General features: G+C 40.6%; 1 protein-coding gene across 1 annotated transcript in view; it reads left to right on the top strand.

Moving 5' to 3' along the window:
• Positions 1 to 18,736, top strand: part of LOC119651431 (calexcitin-2) — a 251,515-nt gene extending 232,779 nt beyond the window's left edge. Inside the window, exons 7-9 of the mRNA XM_038055029.1 lie at positions 3,756 to 3,832; positions 17,473 to 17,608; positions 17,719 to 18,736. Of these exons, the coding sequence (XP_037910957.1) occupies positions 3,756 to 3,832; positions 17,473 to 17,608; positions 17,719 to 17,829 (324 nt within the window). The 3' untranslated portion in view covers positions 17,830 to 18,736. The remainder of the gene's footprint in view (positions 1 to 3,755; positions 3,833 to 17,472; positions 17,609 to 17,718) is intronic.
• The last annotated feature ends 5,418 nt before the right edge of the window (positions 18,737 to 24,154 follow it).

The raw sequence follows: 24,154 nt of genomic DNA, 5'->3' as shown, positions 1-24,154 counted from the left end.
ATGTTACTGATAATCCAGTTGCTGGTTCTTTCTTGACATGGGAGAAATTGTTAAGGCATCAGAGATTCCATTTCCTTTTGGTTCACAATAACCAGGTACCCCGAAAAGTTCCACCCCATTGAGTCTATGTATAGAGAACAAACAAACAGCATTTAGGGGGTTTTAAGGTGCTTTTCTAATTTTCAGGATATTTTCATATTTTTTACCAAACATGCTCTTATTGTACAATCCAAGAATCAGAAGGCTTTACAAGTACTAGTTTTAGCTTTGCTGATATCTTTTTCAATAATCTGTACCTTGCATATCTGCTGTTTTTCTAGAGACCTAAACGAATTAGTCTATGAGCTGCCATCGTTAAAGTACTTTGAATATATGAAGAAAAAAATCACTCAGTTCCGTCTTTTTTACAAAAAATCTTATTAAAATCGATTCAATGTCTGTCTGTCTGTCTGTCACACACATTTTTCTCCAAAACAGCTACACCGATCCGAACGAAATTTGGTGGACAGATGGAAGCTATGAAATCACACGCATACAGCGAGTGGTATAAATTTTGGTTTTGTGTAAAACATTTATGAGAAATCTAATCTTCGAGAGATTTCACATTCCGGTATCTGCTCAAATAAAATTACTAATAGTATATTATCAACTGTTAGAAATTGACTAAAAAACTCCCCTTAGGTTCATCGTAGGTATACCAATTTTTTTTGTATTTGATGTTGGTTAAATTCTTGGCATTTGCTAATAACATTAAACTCAGAGTGTGAAGGGTATGAGGTTGACTATTGTCAATACAGGGCTTTCCATCAAATGATTTATTTAAATCGCTTTCTAGAAAATAGAGGGCAATGGAATTTTTAGCTATGTGACACGGAGCTGTCGTGCACTCGCCGCTCCTCACGTCTTTTTATTTTTCTTCAGCCTTCAGTTCACAAGCGGGGTCGGCTCTTGGTGATCGGTTTCGTCATTTTATTTTATCAAATGCCTGATCAGGATGTAATCGCGAGACCTTTGAATCCCCATCCAGTGCATGAAACCACCATTTTTTTGGCCGGCTTTTTGGTTGCTTACCGTTGACTTTGATGTTCTCACCAATACTGGTTACTGAATTCTCGTTAGCGGGAATTACGTGACCACACCTTCGAAAACGCCTCTCTTGCAGTTTTTCCACGATCGATACAAACCCATATCGATCGCGGATTTTCTCAATTCAGACGAAATCAAAACGTGTCACGCCACCAGTGCAATGCAACATCTTCGTCCCCATTACCGCAAGACGCCGTTCATTGACCTTTATAGTCGGCCAATACTCAGAAATATAGAGAGCGGCAGGCGGACGACATCGCAGTAAATTTTAGATTTATGACGTGTGCTGATACGTCGACAACAAGGAACACCAGTTGGGGAATGCCACTTCATCCAGGTGGCGTTAATGCGTGAAACAATTTCATTACGCAGTTCTCCACTGGCTGATAGCATTGACTCGAGATATTTAAATCGCTGAGTTCTGGCAATGACAGTAACCTGCCCAGAACTGAGCGATTTCAATATCTCGAGTCAATGCTATAAGCCAATAGAGAACTATTTTATGCTCCTCACATGGGGGAAACACAAAACCTTTTATACCTGAAGAGTCAAGCTTCCGGTTTCCCGACTTGTTTATAAATAATACCCTTAAGTTTAACAATTATATATATGGCGGCCTATATATCGCACGCAGGATAGAAGAATACAACTTTGAGACCGTTGATAATTTCTCCTATCTAAGGCCGAAAATCACAACCGATAACAGCTACGATGATGACATCCGCGCATGGTTGTTGTCAGCCAACAGAGCCTATTTCAGCTTACAAAGACAGTTCCGCTCGAAACGTCTCACCATAGGATCAAAGCTCTTACTGTACAAGACAATGATCTTGCCAGTCCTCATGTATTCCTCGGAAACTTGGGTTCTTAGCAAGAAAAATTGCGAACTCTTGGCCGCGTTCGAAAGAAGAATCCTCCGAAGATTTTTTGGCCCCCTACATGAGGATGGATGATTCCGCAGCCTACACAATTACGAAATCTATGAGCGATACCACGACCGTTCGGTTGTGAATAAAATCCGGCTCAATAGGTTACGGTGGGCGGGTCACTTAATCTGTATGGATGAGGATGATCCCACCCGGAAAGTCTATAAGGGCAATATCTATGGTAGAAAAAGAAGGCGAGGCAGACCCTGCCTAAGATGGAGCGATGGCGTAGGTCAGGACGCCAGACAGCTTTTACGGATATCGGATTGGTGGACCTCGGCGCAAAACCGGGATGTCTGGAGTTCCTTATTAAGGCAGGTCTAGACCGGATACCGGTTGTTGCACTGTTGATGATTATGAAGATATATCGCACCCACGTCATCCACATATTTTTGGGTATAAATTAACCGGTTTTGTAGTACGTACAGCATGGAGTCAACTAACATTCTCCACAGGAGTGGACATAGCATACCCCCTTGCAAGCATCTCATCTTTGCTTTTGGTGTCGCGTAACGATCAACGTCTACTCCAGTACACTATATAGCACAAATCCACTTAACTAAAGTATTACCGATATAATGTTCTTTTTTTGTAAAGGCGTCTTTCAATGTCTACTAACATAAACATCGCCTACTTGCCTTTCAGAGCTGCTTCTTGACTCCGTACATTTTGCTCTGGTTAGGATGTTGGTATTCATGTAAGGGATGCAACTAACTGTTATCATCTTTCTGAAGATCTTCAAGTCTATATAGTTATCTTTCGCACACATCGGTATGAAGGTACTTGACCCTCTGACAATAAGTAGACATGTACTGCAAGGCAAAGACAGTATGGCAGCTCTTGATTTTCGCTGATATCAATTGTTCAATCAATCTTCAAGCCTCTCTTGCCACATTGGGATGTTAAAAGGTTTGCAGAAACATATAATTCTCCCCTGCCCAATTCTGTCACTAGTTCTCTCAAATGATGCACTTCCAAGCGTAAAGGAAGCACGTAAACACTAGAGTTTTTTATGTTCAAATTGGTCAAGTCATTCGTTTTAAGGACTCTGCACGGCCTTAAATATTTGTTTGGGGATCCAGTTCATTTTGAACTTCCCACAAGCTCCTTCTATTCACACTATTAGTTCCTGAAGTTTTATCAGTTTGCATTATCACTTTTCTCACAAACGCAATTCAAAAGTCGTATAGTTGATTTCCTGCATTTTTCCGGTTTTTGGTGTCCGGTCCGTATAGATCCCTTTTTACATACCGGTACTAGACCAGTTGGGTAAACATTATCAGCTTTCTTTTCTTCCGCTTTTCCTGGTAGAAGCAGAAGACAACATGCTGATGGGCAGGATTCAGCCTGTTTGGTGCACCTTACAAAATCCATACCCCGGACGTGACTTGTCATTCGATATCCGTAGCTTCCATATTCATATTTTGTATATTCTTAGTGTAGCAATCAACTTACTACGGACTACCCCACCACCATAAGGTGTACAAGGAGTGTGATGGAGAGTGGCGTCAATACTTGGTTTGTAATTATGCTCTTCATCTGACAGCCCAAAATTAAAGAGAATTTTCTTTTCTCACTGATTTTTAGGCATTTACAATGATCAAAAGCCGATATAAATACGGATTCATCAATTGCCAACAAACAATTCTTTGAAATTTTTGTAAAATAAATTAATTTTATGAAACATTCAAAAATGAAAAACATTTTGAGATTCATCAAAATTGCTTTCTATTTGATTTGCAGGTTTCTGTAGAGGAATGGTGCAATATGTGGGACGCTTATGCTAAGGATCCCAGTGGAGCACTCGACTGGCAACAAAGGTTCGTAACTTATGAAATCGTAAAATAAAATCTAATTTTGGGTCCAGAACTACTTCTCGTTTCCAACCAGCCCAGATGCATAGATGAACATTTCATTCATGCATAGAACCATAGGACTTAGATCGTTATTAAAAAACTTGTCCTGCAAGCAATGAAATATTAATTTCTGTTCGCTTTGAGCATTAATCCAAAAAATGGAATGTTCTCCTATTCATCCGTGAAGTAATTCCATTTCAAATTATCGCCTTCTAATTATATGATTCCTCCAAGGAGCGGCATGCTACCTTCAGCACAAAAAACCGCAAGCATTTTACGACCTTCCTGACTGCATAATATCGGGTCCATGCAGTTCTACTTCCTTTCTGCACTCTATCTTTTGAAGTGTAGAGAGGTGAAATACGTCTAGAGAAATTTCGGTTTTCAAGGAGCGTTCAAGGATTCTTGGACTAAAATATACAAATATCACATAAAATCCCCTTTCTGGTCAGTACAAATTAGCTGCTGGTCGTTCCTGTGGTCCTGTGGTCCTTGGTCGTCATTCTTACTTCCTCGTAGAGTGGAAATCATAAAAACTCTCGAGAAACTCAAATCCAATCCGGAAGAAAGTGCTGGGCACACAATTCAAACATGGTGTCGGAGAACTTCAAGGAGTGCAAGGTGCACTCGAAGAATTTTGTACGTGGCCCTTGGATTAGGTGTGATCACGATTTTGTGGGTTGTGTAAGTTGTTGAAGGAGAGAAATGTGAAGGTGATTAAATTTTATGTTTAAGCAGGAAAAAGGTGGAGTTGAGATGTGCTCCTGAAATTTAATGGTGGAAATTGGGACAGGAAAGGTTTCGAATGTCATTGATAGGGGTTTGTCAATGGGTTTGTTATATATCTATATGTATATTGAAGTTCGTACGGGGGGTGTATAGTATGTATATGTGTAAAGCGGATTGTTGATGGTAAAATAAATCACTTGAATGATGTGCCATTGAAACTTGGGCGATGATCCTGGACAATACTTGAATTTGCTCATTATATTTCCTACATTTTGAGACTTTCGTAAGATATGAAATCCCCTTTAAGGTTTTGTCTAGCACAAAATCGAATCGAATTCCCGGTTGTACGATGTTCACCATTTTAAATACTAAGAGGGGTTTATAAAGAAATATTTACATGTCAGTTTGGAGGAAAAATCGAAATAAAAATCCACTGCTTTAGAAATTTTTTAAAAATTAGTTGGAATGAGAAAGAAACCTTGGGAAAGTAGAGTCGGTAACAGGCCGGAGAGAGTTAGGAATTAGAAGTTAAGATGAATACTAATGATAGAAATGAATTAATAAATGAAATGAAACTGGAGAGTGGGGAGCATGGATCTGAACCTGCATCGCCTTAAATATGAAATATACCTGAGGATATGACGGGCAAAAAGGCGTCTATGCATGGATTTTAGCAGGAGTAGTAGAGAATCTGTTTGGTTTGAGTATGTTTGCAGTGAACAAGGAGCGGACAGTGGCTGGAAGGGGTGGGCCGTATGGAATCCTAACCGGGGATGTATAAAAAGACGAAGGTTTTTATTGGATATTGAGTTCGGATTTCTGTCCGCTCTGAGAGGTGTGGATTCAAGTTGGGAATTTCGAAAAGCTTAACAAATAATCTGTTTTACCATCTGGGGCGAAGGTTTTCCTTAGGTACAGGAGGCAGGTTATGATAGTTGACCGATTGATTGATTGCTACTCAGAATAATATTTGTCTTGAGGACAAGAAATGCGTACTTAACTCTTAGTTATTTGAGTCTCAATACTAGTCGATAAGGGGTAGAAATACGCCTATATAAATCTGGATGCAGTGGTCTTTGTTGAGATGACTTTACGAGCACGAATTAGTTGATAATTAAGCATAAAATGGTGGAAATACTATGAACACATATTTTGGTTTTGCGGTAGTGGTACTACTTGTCCGACAGATTTCTTCTTTTTCGGAACCGCAATCGATGCCTTAACAATACTTGGACTGACAAAATAGGTATAGGAATTTCGTCTTTGGCTCGAATTGGTAAAAAGCTGAAGTGAAAAGTTAATTGCATGGATTAAATTTGGACTATAGATACACTAGCTGCTCGTATGTTTTGCTGAAAACAAAACCTTTTCAAAATCCGTTCTAAAAAACTATCCAACCAAAAAATTTGAGAAAAATTATGGCGATCCATGCACATAGTATTTGGACTTCACAATATCTGCTCTCCGTCACCATATCTGCGCAAATAAAGTTAATAGCAGTAAATTATTATATGGTATGAAGATATGAAGTGTCATACTGGTAAATTTGGTGGAAATTGTACAATTATTAACAAAGTTATAGTGGGTCAAAATTTGTTTTCTTTTTGCATCAAATTATTGCTCCCTAAGAGAAAGAATGTTTCTACCTCATCGAATTGTATATCGGATATATTCAACGTATATATATTACGCGCTATGAATAAATGAAACCATCGTGAATTCAAATATTCTTACATAAAATATCAACAAAACCTTTCGTACCTATGAGAACTGACTGTAGTTTCTTCGCTGCATACTTCTTGTGTTGCTTGAGTTTATTGATGATCTCTCTGGTCTATGGTAGAACATTGGAAATTATATTGTCGGAACGAACTGGAGCGCTGCAATTAATTAGTTTCTAATTCGCCCTGTGGAAGCCAGGCACCATTGATGGAATAGGGACAGATAGTTCAGTTTATGATATCTTGCCAGGGAGTAGATAGCCACGGACATCAAAATGTCCAGGAAACTCAACGGGAGCAACGAAGGCAAATTAAGATTGGATTTCAAGGGTCATGATTCAACAGGCCTGTGAAGTGGCAACAGTTTGTTTAATAGGAATTTATCAGAGATGAGGTTGTTCGTACTATGTCAAGTTGGGACCATCTTAAAGATTGGATTGCAGTCGGTGAGCTGGCAATAAATTGAAATTTGGGAAGCTACAGTGCAGCCTGGTTTAGCACAAGTATACTTTGTGCAGTTTATGCTCGTCAAGAAATAGCTTGAACTCGTGTCTGCATGTTCGTCCTATGTATACATTCAATTGTCAACTATCCATTCTTATAATTAGATTTGTGGTTTCATCGAAGGCGCAGGCAACTCATCAGACACTTCTCTTATATAAGTCCAAAAATACGACATCTGTATGAATTATATTGAGGACAAAAACCGCCTAATAAAACTGAGACCTAATATTATATTTTGCTTAAGGATTTGAGGACTCTTCAGTCAAATTAAGGGCGGACCAGAGTATGTGGGATTATTATACTTATAGGCTGTAATTTCCAACAGGCCAATCACAAACATCTGATTAGAGTCAACACAGCGTTTTGACTGCTATTATATTAGATTGAATATGGCATAAATGTCATATTTTTTTTAATTATTTTAATAAAATTCCGAGAACATTAGGGTTCGATCTGTAAAAGAAATTATTAAGGTTGACGTCAAAGCCAAGGCAAATTCGAATTGGAATTGAACCTGAAATCCAAAATTTAAGCTCCTTACCATTCGTAGAAGGAGGAGTGCTTTATTCAATGAATGTTGACTTGAAATTCCTTAAACTCTATTCTCCAATAACCGTGCTATCCTGTGGAATTCGAACCTGATGAAATCAAACCTAAGAAGGGCGAAACATATCCAATGTTCAATCTACCTATATACCGAATTTACCAAGTGCTTATGTAATTTGTGGAGTTCTGTGCAAAACGGCTAATTGTAAGAAGAATAAGGACTCGTGCTAAAAACCTACTCGTACCTGTATGCTAAAATTAAGCAACAATTACGCCCGAAACAATGGCGATATCATTCCCGGTAGACAACTGCAAAGGCATAACCCAGCAAAACATGAATTATGGTAAAGTTTAGAAAACCGCACTACAAACTGAGGTAAATCGAAACGCCCCACCCATAATTTGGGGTCCTCCTTACACTGACTTAAATAATAAATCAGTTTATGGTTTAGATGCAAAGCTTCATACAAAGAAGTTGGAATACCGGAAGCTAAATGTTTCAGGTATAAAGGTTTTGTGTTGATCTTCTGTGAAAAATACCCTATTCACGATTTTCCATTCATATATACCTCCAATTCAAAATATTCCTTGATGTGCATATGTATTTGCTAACTCCGCCGTTCATATGAGTTCACTTGTTATGATGATGAAGTCATACACGTCTTCGAGTTCGATAGATTCACGTGAAATACACAACTTTGACATTTTCGTCAAACTTTTCAAGATTATGCCTTATATTATGACTTACAACCATACCAAATTTTGTGCTTCTAGCATGAATTTAAGGGTGGTTTTCGGGTAAATTTCTTAAATATGATAATATGCTATTATTAACTTTATTTAAGCGAATATCGGGGCCTAAATTTCATATGAAGGCACCACTGTGTTTTTTTAGAATTTTTGGTTGGATAAGCTCCGAGAATAGGACCTGTTACACTTTTCGGTGCACACATTTTGAGGGGGGACCTAGACTGATAGCTCCTTAAAGAAGTTGGTTGTGGGAGGCACTAATCCGAGTACTAAATTATACATTATTTCTTCTGGACAGCCCCCTTGTTGGTCGACGAAAACTTCTGGATAATTGATGAGTGACTTGGATGAAATATAAGCTAATTACCGTGCGATGAACTATTTTCAGACCCACTCGCCCATGATTATGAATCTTGCGGGCATGCATATAACAAAAAATTAAAGAAGGAAACTGGTTCAATTCCGAAAGTAGATAAGCCTTTCAATGAAATAATGATTGAGGGTGCGTAGCTCTTTATTCCGCACAAATGTGTAGACAATCTTTCAAAAAGTAATTCAACGCATGGAATACTCACGATGGTCCAAGTAAAACGAACAGAAACAAAACAATCAGTTAGCCAGAGTAAGTCCATGCTCAAGGATCAACGGGAATAGGAGTTCAAAGCTATTTACCACGTTTTCCCAGTATAGTTGTTTTCCCAGTATAGTTGTATGGAATTTTTGAATCAATTGTCTTGCAGCGGAAGCTTCACATTTAGCGATTACGATATCCATGGTGGGGCTCACCCTTGGAGCAACGCCCTACCTCAACTACACTTCGGATCTACTATCTGACTCAAACCTGACAACCTCAAAGCTTGCAGATGATACTATCATCTTAAGCATCCACTCCGCTCCCCCGGTTACATCAAAAATTCTGACAGTCCACCTAACGCAAATCGAGAAGTAGTCCACAAAATGGAGATCAAACCAAATGTTGTTACGTCTCTGCCACCCTGAAGTGGCATAATTGCGTCAAGGCCTCAGTCAATTGTGCTGTAATCCCTTAACAGTAGATAGGTAAAGTATTTTAGATAGAGGACTAATGAAGACGAAATAGATCAAACCAATAGCACTGGAATGAAGCTGAAAACAAAAAATATGTATTGGCTTCTATACAAAAACTCTAAAGCCGTCATAATTCCTATTTGGATTTACGAAATTTAGCTCTGAGATTCAGCGTACCCATCCAGTGTCGAATTGTTATAGAGACTACGGATAATGACCCAACCACCTTAATATATAAACAATTTAAACATTCACAGAATATTCAAGAACAAAATTGTGACAATGAGAGAAGAGGTCTCATTCTAGGTGGGGCCTAATGACTGAAACACCCTAATCTCATTTTGTAAACAATGCATTCTATAATATTTTGCAAGGCGAAGCAAGGGATATACAATAAGCTTATACGGCGTCCATATATTCGCCAAGTCTTAGAAAAAGCCTCAATCGCCTCAAGTGGAAATATTACAGATAGATGCTATGATCACCCTAAACAAACAAACATTTCGTATTACCGTATTACCCTGGTTTAATATACAAATATATCCATCTGAAGTTGGCACTACCCTTAAACTTCATTAGCATATACATATAAATACATACGTATTTCTGCCTCGTGTAATTGATATTCATATATAAATGATTAAAAAACTGAATCGAAGTATTTCCATGCGACCCCGCATTCATATGAGCTCGCTTTGTTGTGGTATTAACGAACTGATATGTTATGATAACGTCATTCACGTTTTAGAATATCACGCAAAATGTAAAAGTTTCACCTTCTGTAACTTTGTTAATAATAGTTGGATTTCCTTCAAGCTTCTTAAAGTTATGCCTTAGGTTATCCCTTATGCCACTACCAAATTTTCTACTTCTAGCATGAACTTAAGGGGGTGTCTGGCTAAATTTCTAAAACATGCTAATTACTATTATTAACTTTATTTGTGCAAGTATCGAAACGGGATGTATTTGGAGGCCTTGATTTCGTTTAGATGCACCACTGTGATTTTTTTCAGATTTCTCGGTTAGATAGAGACAAGACCTGTTACACTTTGTGAGGGTTGCATTTTGAGCCCTCACTCCCCTACATTTCACTCGATATTAAATATGGGACCAGTTTCAAAAAGTACTGATTGTGCCCTTCCATTTGTTACCGCGCATGGCCATATTCTGGGAAAAAACTTGCACCCTTTCGCATATATGGGTTGCCACCCTTAGACTCAACACAAAATCACGCCACCTGCTATATGTAAAGGGAGAGACACACGTGCAATTTCGCGCCACCAACAACGTGCTAGACAACTTGAATGCAGATCTGTGGCTAGTGTAACGCACTTGGTAAAGTAAATATTTTTGAAGGTTTGGATTTTGCAGAAAATGGCAAGTGTCTGTTGGGAACAAACAAAAACTTGTTCTTTGTTTATTCTTTAAAAGGAGACAATAACATAAACATGTCATTGAAAAATCTTGCAAGTTCGTGTAATAGCTTCAAAGTATTCAGACTTATACTTTACACATATGCTCTTTCCCAGGTCTCGCTGTTCCCATTAAATGTTATTTTTTGGTCGGAAAATTAATTGAAAAGAATGCACCAACCAAGCACACCCTAAAAGGATATCCAAATCCTCAGAATATTAATGTTTTTGCATATACGAATTAAGTGCAAACAATTTGATTCCCATCACCAAAAATAACTCTACAAATATTCAATCCCCGAGGAATCAGAATATTAAGCGCAAAATGGAAGCTACTCCCAACCCTCATCTTTCTTATCGTAAATTGACGAATGAATCTCTTTCTTATTATCCACATCTACACTCACTTATGCCCCCGCGGCGTATTCTACTGCTAACTCCAGCGAATAGAACAGTACTCAAATCTAAAAAGTTATTCAGACAAAGAATGGAGAGCGCCGGCTTTGGTCTAGTTTCACGCATAATATATCAGGTTGTAAAGCGAAGCTATACAAAGAGAACACGCTCGAGTTCTAATAGGTAGGAGGCAACCTCCAGAAGTTCACTGGGACGATACATGTTTTTTGGCTTTTTAATTCCTTTCGGCTAAAAACATAGCTTTTGCTGTTAGTGGATCTTCTTTTTGTTTAGATTCTGTACTGTTCTGCGTGTCTGCTTGGCTAGTTATCCACTTCAGATTGGTCCTTGGAGATTTTGTACAGCAGCGAATCTACTATAGTGAATGGAATTGTTGAGAATGTGAGAGAATTTTGCATATTGTTCTGCTCTTATCCTTAATTAAAATGCTACATAGTTGAAACCTGAACAAGTGCAAAGAGTGGTATTCATTATGTGAAGTGAAGTGCACATGAGAAGCAAATTAAATTTTACTTGTGATATCCCTTTGGGGTATATCAATTTCAGCTTTAGGGAAAAAAAATTACTTAAGTTGATCTTCTTTCTTATGACAAATCCTCATAAGGACTCAATTGACGCCAGCATGAACTCGACAATGACGAGCGCCAATCTGAAACAGCCTCCAATCTTGTTCGGTGGGCAGTAAATTTGGAGCAATCGAACACAACATGCTCCACTTTTTCAGCCATTTTAACGCATCTTAGGCGCTATAGTGAATCGTCGTGTCAAAATCGATGTCAGTAAGCACGATCACCTCCACTTCCGCTCAAGAATTGTGTCAGCTCTTAATTAAATTCCTCGTGCGAATGGTTGCCATACTGCAAGGCATGCGTAGGGCCAATACCCCATCACACTTAATTAGCCATAGCAAGAGACCTAGCATAGAACCCTGTGTCACACCGCAAGTTGAAATAGAGTTTTTTCCCCAAGAGAAATTCCACGACAATGTGTATAATGTGTATAGACGCCTATAGTTTGACCAGTGCTTCAATAATTTTTTTCCATTTTACAGGGTTGAATCCCTTCATCACATCTAGTGTTACCACTGCACAGCATTTGACTTCTTCTTCATGTCTATTGCAGCATGTGCCAGATTAATCAACATTTTCATTGCGTCAACGGATGATTTCTCCTTACGAAATCCGATTTGCTTGTTAGACAGGCCCTTTCCATTTCTGCGATTGGGAGGAATACATTGTATACATTCACGTGTACGTTCAAAAAATTTGCCAATTGTATTGGGCAGACATATTGGCCTCTGGCTGCTACTTTCAAGTAGGTATTCGGGAATCCATCTGGCGCTAGGGCCTTGTTTTTAGTAAGTTTCTTTTCTAGCTCCAGAACTTTATCATTTACCACTTCAGGAACTTCGTCAAGGTTTACATGCACTGCCGGAAACCTCGTATACCTCTTCTGGAAAGAGCGTAAGGACAAGCAATCGGTAGGGAGTGCCTGCCTTATAGGGATGACCTTACCGATCCATATATGTCACCCCATAGATCTGAGCTAGCTTCAGTATGCCTCCGCTTCTAACGTTCGGTTTCGCTTTCCATGATAGCTATTTGCAATATTTTCCTAGCATTTTTGTATTGCGCATGTAGCTCCACGAATTCAGGTTGGTTTCTTCTGCACGGGGGCCGTCTTCTAGTTTTGAGACAACATTCTTAGATTTTTGAATTCCACCAGAAATTAGGATTGTGTCTTCGGAAAGGCTCGATGTGGCCGTGAATGCATCGTATTCCGCTTGCAATTTTTCCACCACCTGTGAGGCTTTTTCTTATGTACTTCCCGATAATAAAATAATTTATCGCATTATATTTGTTGCTCATCATTGTTCTGTTTGTTGGCTTCATATTATTTCTACGCGAGGTTTGGAAGATAATGTGTGTGCAATCTTCGCTGACATGCCCCTCCATTGCGCATCATTGACGAAGTTGAGGTCCACCAATGATTGCAACTCTCCCCTCCGAAAAGTGCTAACTCGTTCAGACTTGACAAATAGCACTTTCAAACGTGGAAACGTCTCTATTAATATCTATCCTCCTGCATTACCTTCTTTGTTACCGCATTCTTTTCTTTTTTGCGTTGAAACCACCGGCTATTATTTTGCGATTGTAAAGAAAGATAGATTCTCCGGGAATAACGTGAATTCTAATGTGAGGCACGGCGCTGCATAACAGCTATACCTCCTATCTTGGCACGTACGAATCCATCCTCCGGTTTTTTCTTCGCATTTTGGATAGCTCGACCTCGACAGTTCCATATGGCTGCCTTGCTGTTTTCGTCTGCTATCCACACTTCACTATGCAGCTTTTTGTATTGCTCGCACTCAATGACTAAATTGACATTGGTTTCGAAGACCCTCTTGGAAAGCACATCTGAGACCTCTCGACAGTGATTCAGACTTGGTTGAACTTAATTATGAACGCCTTTCTGAGCGCTGGGCCTATACTGCTTCCTGCAATATGGACGCTACGGCTATTTTTGGTATCATACAGAATATGTATTTTGGTTTTCTGTTGCAGTCCTTGGAAAATACCGTTGGTCTCCGCATTTACGGCACAGATTGCATCTGTCTTGGAAGCTAGTGCAAGTCTTTACTGTGTTACCTAACAACTAGCACTTGAAGCATTTTTGTACTGGACTATTTTCAGTAGGAGTGTTCCGTCTGTCTCCGAATGCCCTCCTACATCGTAACACATTAGTCTCTATCACTGATTGTAGTACTAATTGAGACTAGAAAGCCGCGCATATCACAGATTTTGTAGTAATTTCATCCAGATCCTTGCACTCGATCACAACCAAATCCTTGCTAATTTTAACGGCCTAGTGGCGCTTTAAGCTTTAGCAGTAGGTCACTTTTCTGTGTTCATCTTATAGCTGTGACTCAAATCAATCAGGGATTCATCTGTTTTGACCTTACGCAAGGTCTCCGCGTACAATATGATAGCCCGTCCGGCTCTCTTTTTACAACTGCTTCTTACTTTCTACTTCATCCACGCAGAATGGCCGTTCGTTGTAGAGATTCCGCCTGCTCATTGGGACCACTTTTTCGCTTATTGCTCATTTCTGAGGAATCCTTGACCGTTTGAAATACTTCTTTGCCAAAGAGCTTCTTAGAGAAGATATATTTAGCACAGTTTGTTTTGCTACTGCAATCATAACGTCTTGACATGCTTTTGCGTGCTCTTGAGCTTCAAGCTAAGTTGCTCTAATAGAACGCACTTGATCCTTGATCGTGTGGTGAACATTATTCCGCTGACTAACGTACTCCACCAGATGTTGGATCATTGATCTTAGCCACATGAACGCGTCACCCTCAGCTTCTCTAATAACTTCACTGCTTCTATTACTCTGGTCCATTATGCGTCTTTCAGCTGAATTTGCTGGCGATGATCTCATTAATTAAGCTTCCGCAGTAGTGTAAGCTATAACTTCGAGTATAATCCTACTAAGCTTAGCGAAAATCGCACCATTCCTAACAAAGTTAAAATAGGTCAAAGTTCTCGCTTCTGCATAAATTTACTAGAATCTAAGACTGAATGTTAGTAACGCACCAAAACGAATAGTCTGGCTACCAAATGCGTAAACAGTACGATATGGTTGCCATTTACCCCTTGGTGAGATACAATATAGTGCGTTGACAGCACCCACACGTCGCCGCTGACGCTTATCTGAATTGCGCTTCAGCTCTCCCCGCGATTGTATTAGATGCACTCTTTCTCTACGGTTTTAAACCAAGTACCTTTGGGGCGATCGGCTCGTCGACCATCCCTGGAGAGCGAATTCCACCGCATGGTATAGCCAGCAATGCAATTGTCACCCCTCCTTACCTCCCTGCGACCTATCCGCTGCCTTCAACGTTCGTTTTTAATAGCATCAGGTCAGTGTACCTCAATGAACGACCCAGGCAGGTGTTGACGAACGCTTGGATCTTCTGACTAACAATAGAGATCACTTTCCGTGGTCTATTCTCATATAGCAATGCAAAAAGGACATTAACGCAGAACATGTTCAACTTAATTTAGGTATTGAGATAACTGCATTTCCTGATTTTATACAGGTCAGCGACAGCGGATCTAGCGCTGTTAATGTGTCCTGCAACATTCAGTTCGATTCCGCCGTCGGCAGAAACCACGCTTCCAAGATACACAAATTGATCGACGTCTTCGATGCTCTGCCGATCAATGCAACTAGGGAGAGTGCGATGACCCGTCAGACTGAGAACCTTGGTTTTGTTTCCGCTTTAGGCAATGTCCATGACTCAGTAAAAGAGCAAGCTGACGTCATCAGCGTAGTCGAGGTGTCCAAGGAAAGATGTCGAATTCCTCGATAACAAGGCAGTATGAAAAAGGATAACACTATTGATAACAAGAAGAAATAATGTAGGTGATAAGATACAACTCAAGCTGACTCCGCATTAGACCACCAATTCGTCTGGGATTTTCCTACGGTGCAGCACGTGACACTTTGCGCCATCATACATTGCTCTAATAATAGCTAATCGTTCCTGTGGAGTGCCCCTCCTGAGTAGAGCACTCCAGATACACTCCCTGTTCACACTATCGGAAGCTTCCTCGAAACCGATGAAGAGCAGTTGAAGCAAAGGACTAAATTCCGCGCCATGTTTCAGAATGATCCGTAGTCAGGGCAGGGAGCACGTAGATAACGCTCCAATTGTCACAATCGAAACGTGTGCCTCTCTTTGGAATCTTAATTATCATCCCTTTTTATCCACCCTCTGGGAAAGGTCTTGGATCCCCAAGATTTCCCTACGAGTGGAACTAGCAGATCTGCAGTAACTGCAGATGCATCGATAAATAAATCGGCTTTACTCGTGTTGAATGGATTGATGGCCGAAATGATTTCTCTTTTGAACAGTCTCTATCCGCACGCTAGGGTGACTGGCCACTTCATCCATAAAGAGAGGAATCACACTCGATGTGATACGGCTAAGAACCGTGATGAAGTGTTCTCTCCACCTCTTCAGCTGTTCAACATCGTGGATGAGAAGTCGACCGAAAATTCTTTTGTAATTCGACAAACATTTCTAAAAGCATAGTATTCTGCGACATTTTCTGTTTTCTTTCCCAGCGCAATGAGAAAGTCCCTCTTGTCACGGTGCGTACTATGCTGACGTTCCCAGGATTTCGCTTAGTATCGAAGTTCGAGTGGGTCACTCCCACCATCGCCCGTAGTGGTCAATAGAACCTTGGATGCTTTCCTCACACCGTTATCGTTGTGGTCACCAAGACCGTATTTCCCCATCGCATGCCCGATCGAAATGTTTTTAGATCTCATCTAGGCATTCAGAACACCCATCACTATCACAATGCTCTGAGCAACGTATATGCTTTCTTCTCCACTATATCGGAAGTCTCCGTTGGTGCATAGCGTTGTACAACTGTGATATTTCTTAACCTGGACCGGAATCTTTTAGTCAGAATCCTGTCGGGGAACGGCTTCGATGTCAAGAGAGCGAGCCTTGCGGTAGCTATCAGAAACATCTCTCGCCGAATTTGCATATGCAAACCAAAGGTCGTAGACGTAAGACCAGTCCCGAGACTTAGTTGACAATAAAGTTTCAAAATTTCCAGGTTACTAACCCACAAATTTCGATTCGTCTCTTACGTCAAACAGGGAAGACTTTAAATGTACTCTTAAGTCCCAAATCACAGGGCTAGGTGCGAGGTACGCACAAATAGGACAAATGTTTACTAAAAGATTTTTACATAAGAAGCACACAAAATCGCGCAAAAGCGTCTAACGGTTTCCCTACTTGTTTTCTTTATTTACTATTGTCATCAAAATATAATAAATAAATTAATTAAAAGTCTAAGTAACCTGCGTTGCTGATAACTTCTTGATTATCTTGAATCAGACGTGTAAAATGTATTGTGGTCACTTTCCATGTAAAGTCTTTGAAAAGATCACTCTAGAGCAGAAAAGTTGAAGGAAGATGTGAACTTTTCGGCTAGTTATAGGGGGTGTTGAAATATACGAATATAATGAGAAGTCGGCATCGTCTAATTGTCCACATCTGACTCCATCCTTTAGTTACTATCAAGGAGTTTCAAAAGGGGTACGGCACATGACAAAAGGCATCAATATATGCATATACATATATGTATATATGAAGTTTCAAACCTATTTGTCACTGGTTGCAAATTATCCGAAACGAAGCTCCGAAGTCCGAAGTTCTTATTAACTTTCTAATGATCGATATCTAAACCCGCAAACAATCTCGCCACAACATATTAACGTCAGGTCGTTTGAATTACAGTGGCGGTAAATTATTTTTTTTAAAGTTTTCCGCAAAATCCCATTGAAATTTCAAGGGAGCACGAGAGCATACAAACATTTATTGTTACGTCTTTCTCTGCCAAGAACCTCCCGTGAAATATCCAACTTAATAAACCATTCTGCATATTTCTTTCAGATACATGAATTTCATGTTCGACCTCGAGGATGCCTCCAACGACGGAGCCATAGATGCAACTGAGTTTGCCATCGTATGTTCCAGCTACGGCCTAGACAAGAAAGAATGTGAAGACGCCTTTGGAAAGATGTCTAAGGTAACGAATTTATATCTTCCCCTCACCCAGTCCTCCCACTTGTTATTCGCATTCCGCTGAAAGCTATTCATCTCGACTCCATAAAACAACGAAAATTTCCTTTATTCCAGGGCGAGAAGGAAGTTACTCGAGAACAATTCGCCGCTTTGTGGCGGGAGTATTTCTCCGCGGAGGACCCCAATGCTCCGGGCAATTATATCTTCGGCAAGACTTCATTTTAACAACATTCCGCGAAAAAAATTCAATTTTGCTGCCACAATAAGTAAACACAACAAAACAACACTCAAAATTGATATCAACTTGGAGAATTTGATTGAATAATTGAAAGCGTCAAATCGAGACAAATTTAGAAGCTGAAAGTAAAGTTTGAAAATGTATTGAGGAAATTTCATATGAGCTTCGGAATATGGGAAATCCTGAATTTCGAAAGTCAATTTGTTTTTAAATTTTACGAAGTAAAAATTTCAAATCTTAGCGAAATTGCGACGGAAATTAAGCAAACATATATTGAAAACTTTCATAACTAAAAAGGATTTTAAAGTATTTAGGGACAATTTTCAAGAGAAATATAAATTATGAAAAATGAAAGTATATCATTACGACGAAATAAAAAGAAATATGAAATGAAAAATATTAAATATTAGAAGAAATTCGATGTAACGTAAATAAATGTTAAATGTTTTTCAAAGTCAAACCGAAACAAAAGAAGCAAAGAATTATTCCTATCAATAACAAATCGTTTTCCAATTGAAATTTGAAATAAGGCAACGGTCAAAGCTATTATCTGAACTTCATATATTCTATCTCTTCCAGAATTATTCCTAGCTCGGTCAATTAAACTGTTTGCATATGTAGTGACTCTAAGCCAAGAAATAAACATTTATTCCGTGTTCTTGTTTTGTTAAAGTTGTTTCTAAGATGGCGCGCAGCCCCCTTTATGAATTTCGCGATTATTAAAACAAATATTTATATCCAACCATATATGCTGAAAGCCATATGAACTAATTTTTCAGCCTTACCTCTTCCTTGAAACTTATTTTTCCGCAAACATATATATTGTATTTCAAAGTGTAAAACTGGAAAACCTTAGATAAAAATGCATGTAATAAAAACAGCTCCAAACTTTAACTCAAAGTTGCCAATTATTATTACTCTATCGATCGTTTCTTTCTTCTGCTTTCCAGATGCCATAAGAGGAAGATTTAAATGAAAAAATACATTTCATGTTGTACAAGTAAATCCTTATTAAAATGGAAAATACCACAAAGAAGTCAGTGAATATATTGAACGTTGTATGATTTGAAAATAATAGTCTTTTATTGAATTTCATTTGTAGGAACCATCGAAAAGTATTTTAATCTTGATTTCGTCCATCTGTTTATCTGTCTTCCCATTGCTCAATAAAAAAAAAAAATCAGGAAAAATCAGGATTTGCTCAAAAAATTTCTAACATCGACTACAGCACCGATCATCGAAATATCTTTTATCCTCGGTGTTTAGTATGTATATCCATCATAGTAATTTGCAGTTTTTCCACAAGTTCCTTAAGGCTGCTGACGTTGATGAAACCCCGTATCGATTTCATTTCATTCCTGATTTCAGATGCAGTTATGACATGTTATGCCAAAAGTCTAATGCAACATCTTCACCTCCATTTCCAGAAGGCGTTCGTTGTCTTTTAGAGCCAGGCAACACTCAGAGAAGGCGACAGGGGGGACGAAGGTAGGTAGGTAGGTATCAATAGCTACTTCGGGAAGCCCAATCAACGCAGTGGTGCACGGGTTTGATGCCACAAACTACTAAGACCGTGACTGCTGTTATTGGAGCAGGGAGGCAGAGTCTAGCCGGCTCGGATCTTCAGAGCCAGCCCGTAGCATTCACGAACGAAAGCAACTCTCCCACCCTGCAGCTAGAAATCTATCTGAGGTCCCCAAAGAATGGTTTACCCAGTGTTCGTAGCCTGACTCTAGCTAGAGCTGGGCAATCGCAGAGAAAGTGTATGAGGGTTTCAGTTCCTTCTCTGCAGCTTCGGCAATGCGAATTGTAGCGTATGCCGAGCCTGGCGACATGGTCTCCTATGGGTCAGTGCTCCGTGCAGCCCGCCGTAATCTTGAATGCATTTGCACCCGCCTAGCACAGGAGCTCTCGTGGTCGGGCTACGTTATAAGTGGGTCAAATTATCCTTGACTTGGCAGAGCTTGTAATTCTTGGCCATCTTAGGCCCCCGGCTACTAGGTAGTGCGAGTAGACTCGGGCCCCCACAACCGGCAGCGAAACACCGACTGTATTCACCGAAGGGCTGCCAAGAGCAAAGCCTCGCCTGGCCAATTCGTCAGCCCACTCATTCTCTTCTATATTCCTATGCCCGGGAACCCAGAGGAGGATGACCTTGAGCGTGCCGCCCAGAGGGTTCAGCGCGTCTCTGCACTGCCCCAACAGCCTGAAAGATGTCGTCGCTAAGTACAAGGCCTTAATGGCCGCTTGGCTGTCGGTTAGAAGGGCTATATTACGCTTTTGGCTCGAATCTCGCTCCAGCCATCGACAGACTTCCAATATCGCCAGTACTTCCGCTTGGAATACACTAGCGAAATCTGCGAAACCATACGACTTGGATACACTCTGTGTATTCGAGAAAACCGCCGTGCGACTCCACAGGTCATCTTTGATCCGTCGGTAGAGAATACTGAGTCAAAACCTTGCAACACGTCGCCGGACGTCCACTTTGCCCTGGCTGAAAAGTCCACAGCAAAGTTTCTCGTGAAGTTCAGCTTGCATGTGGCATAGTCCGTGGCAAATGCCCAAATTTCCCAAGATACTTCTTCTAGGATGGTGCTGTGGCCGTAGCACTTCCCTGCCCAGCATCCGGACTCACGTAGTCTGATGGCACTGCACGCTGAAACGTATTTAATGTGGAGATCTAGGGGGAGGAGATGCAGGAGTACATTCAGCACCTGCACACGCGGTTCTTTGAATCCTATTAAGCTTCATCCTATTGCATTTTTCCTCAAAGCCTGTCAACATACAATAAAGCTGTACGTTAGGATCGGACGCACTACAGCGGTGTACATCCAGAGAAGCATCCTCGCCCGGAGACCCTATTTCTTTGCAAAGGTGCTTTTGCAGGCATAGAAGGCTATGCAGGCCTTTTTATTAGTTTCATTAGTTAATTAGTTAACCTATCATAAACTACCCCTATTTATATCGTCACTTTTTAGCTCTACTAATTACGTTATAATTAATTTTCTGATCCTTCCCATATTCCCCCCACTTTTTTTTTTACCTGCTGCATTCCTTTTTTACCAGGGTCGTTGCACAGTTTCCTTCATCGTGATTTAAGGTTACCTACCTTCTTTGATGATATATGTGCTTTCCGCTGCATCTAAAAGCTGGGGTTTGCGCACCCACTTTATAACATCCACATTGTCCATCGTTAAGTTATGTCCCTCTTCCACCATACGCCTTGCTACCATTGAGTTGATGTCTCGAGGGTCGTCGCTTTTTCGTTTGTTTCACATTCTGGACAGTTGACTTTATAGTTTCCACTCATCTCTACTTTTTTGAATTTGCCTTTGGTTGAACCTAGCTTAGTCCTCAGTTGTCTGTTAGCGTTTGTACTTACTATTTCGATCTTGTGTTTTGAAAGCGTATTCCTTATTTTGCCTGTTAATGATGAAAATGTAATGCTCGCCCTGATAGGAGCATTATCCCTTTTTTGCTGTTTGTAGAATGTTGTGAGTTAGTCCCTATTAACTCCATTTTGTGTTTTACGTAATATTCTATTTCCTCCCTACTATATCCATTTTTCATTACTGAGTCTTTTATGTAAGTTCTTTCCTTTTTGAAGCGCTCTTCCGTAATAGTGTTACTAGCAACCGATGTATCATACTGTAGTAAGCGGCCATTTTTTGCCCATATGCATGTTTCGATGTCCTCGGTATAGCACGCTGTGTGTGAGTTTTCTTTCTGACTATGTCAAACTCGAGTTTATTGTTGTTTCTTATTACACAAGCCAAGACATCAATAAAACACTGGAAGTATTTACATACACCGCAACATAACTTTCACAATGGAAAAGGAAGATGACCAACGGACCTAGCAGTAATAAGCACAAGCGGGGTTGGCACGTCGTGATCGGTTTGGCCATTTGGCTCTATCGAATGCCTGATCTGGGTGCAATCTCGAGGCTTTCAAATCCCCATCTAGCGTATCAAGCCACTGTAGTTTAAGTCTGCCTTTTGGTCGTTTACCATCGACTTCGATGTTCAGACCAATCTTGGCAAGTGAATTCTCGTTTGCACGAATTGAAGACGCCTCTCATGCAGATATCCTCATTTCGGATGTGATCTAAACGTGTGACGCCACTAGTCCAACGCAGCATCTTCGTCTCCATTACCACAAGACGCCGCTCATTGTCTTGTATAGTCGGCCAACACTCAGAACCATAGAGAGACTGGACTGACGACATTGCGGTAAATTTTAGATTTGAGATGTTCGTTGATACGTCGATCACAAAGAACACCAGTTGGGGAATGCCACTTCATTCAGGTTGGGTTAATGCGTGCAATTTTATAACGCTGTTCTCCATTGGCTGATAGCGTTGCCCCGAAGTATTTAAATCGCTCAGTTCTGGGCAGATCACTGCCGCTGACAGTAATTGTGCCCGTTTCATGGGGATGAGTCGTCAAAAATTCAGTTTTGTTTAAAGTCAATCTGAGACCGTGTTGCAAGAGGCGGTTATTCCATTTTTGAACAAGTTGCTCGAGATCATTTTTGCTATCAGATGCTAGGAAAACATCATCTGCATAAAGCAGTGTGTAGGGCGCTGGACGTTGGATATCCCGTGTGACGGTGTCCATAACAAGGACAAAGAGGAGTGGTGAGAGGGCACTTCCTTGATGAATACCAACAGAGACACGAAGCGGTTTTGATACACCCGCTATACTTCGAGCTTTACTTTTCAGATCGTGGTAGAGCAATTGAACCCAGCGCACGAGTTCTTCTGGCACAAAGTGCTGTCGTAAAGCATACCAGATGAGTTCGTACGGTACCCGGTCAAACGCTTTCTCTAGATCCAGAAAAGCAATGTAAAGAGGGCGATGCTTCTCACGGTGTTTCTCCATGAGTAACCGTGTAGCGTGTGTTGCGTCAGTATTTCCGCAGTTTTTGACAAATCCGGCTTGATACACGGTTATTTCAACGATTTCGCGAATACGGTTATCAAGAATGCGTTCAAAAATCTTCATGGTATGGGAAAGTAACCGGATCGGACGGTAATTTGAACATTCTGCTGGACTACCTTTCTTTTTCCATATTGGAACAGTGGTATTCTCTTGCCAGTCAGATGGTGTTCTTCCTTCCTGAATAACCCGGTTAAAGAATTCACTGAGCCACAGTATTGGGTCCCAGCTCTTCGCTTTCCAGAGTTCAGATGCGATGTCGTCAGGTCCTGTTGCTTTCCCCGATTTCATTTGTTTTATTGCCTCTTCGACTTCAGTTGCGCTGACTGGTGGAACTGCTTCAAATGTCGGCAAAGATAGTGGAAGTGAAGGATGAGCACATTCTTCAGTTGAAATCTGCTCGAAGTATTCTCGCCATCTATCCGTTGCGGCTCGACGGTTGGTAAGCAAAGTACTGTTCTTGTTATTAACGCAACAGAAGTGTTCGATATCCTGTGTGCGTTCATTACGGCTTTTAGCAAGTCGATACAGATCTCTCTCGCCATCCCGAGTGTCCAGTTTATCGTAAAGATTTTTGAAATGATTCGTTCGGGTGACAGCAACTGCTTTCTTTGCTTCCCGATTGGCATTCTTATAAATTTTCCAATTAGAAGGCGTTTTATCGTCGTTTCTTTTCACGGACCTTGATTTCAACATCATCATTCCAAAGCCAAGTATCGCGGTTGATGTACCGCTTACCCGGCTTGGTGACCCCGAGGGTTGCAGAGGCCGCTTTGTGGATCGTGTCTTTCATTTGGTTCCATGATTCTTCCCCATTCGTAATGGTTGGCAATCGTATGAGTGAGAACGTTTCTTCTTTCTTCTCACCAAATCGCCACCATTTAATTCGCGGCGGGCCAGTGCGTTCCTCACGCTGTTCTATCGGTGGCTTAATTCGCAGGACGGCAATCAACGGCCGATGTTGAGGTCCAATGATCTCATAGGGAACGACTTTGCAATCAGTGACAGTGGTCAAATGTTAGCGTCTTATGAGAATAGAATCGATTTGCGTTTTACTGTTACCACTGTAAAATGTGGGAAGATGAGGCAATCGTTTGATAAACCATGTATTCATAAGTACATGGTCATGGGTGTCCGCAAAATCGATTATACGCCCGCCAGCTTCATTGCGCGCTCCGAACCCCTTTCCCCCATGGCACCTGTTACCGTGCTTTTTCACCCACATGACCATTAAGGTCGCCGGCAATGATTATACAATCGTCAGCAAGCACGTGACAAGTCTTTTCATCGAGAAGTTGCCAGAAGGCATCTTCTCAGCATTAGGTCGACCTGTCTTGTGGTGTCAGCTGATATGATGGTGAGCTTCATC

Source organism: Hermetia illucens, chromosome 3 (genome assembly GCF_905115235.1).
Source record: "Hermetia illucens chromosome 3, iHerIll2.2.curated.20191125, whole genome shotgun sequence".
In the NCBI taxonomy this organism is placed as follows: domain Eukaryota; kingdom Metazoa; phylum Arthropoda; class Insecta; order Diptera; family Stratiomyidae; genus Hermetia; species Hermetia illucens.
The sequence above is the reverse complement of the archived record's forward strand: the minus strand, read 5'-3'. Positions and strand labels throughout refer to the sequence as shown.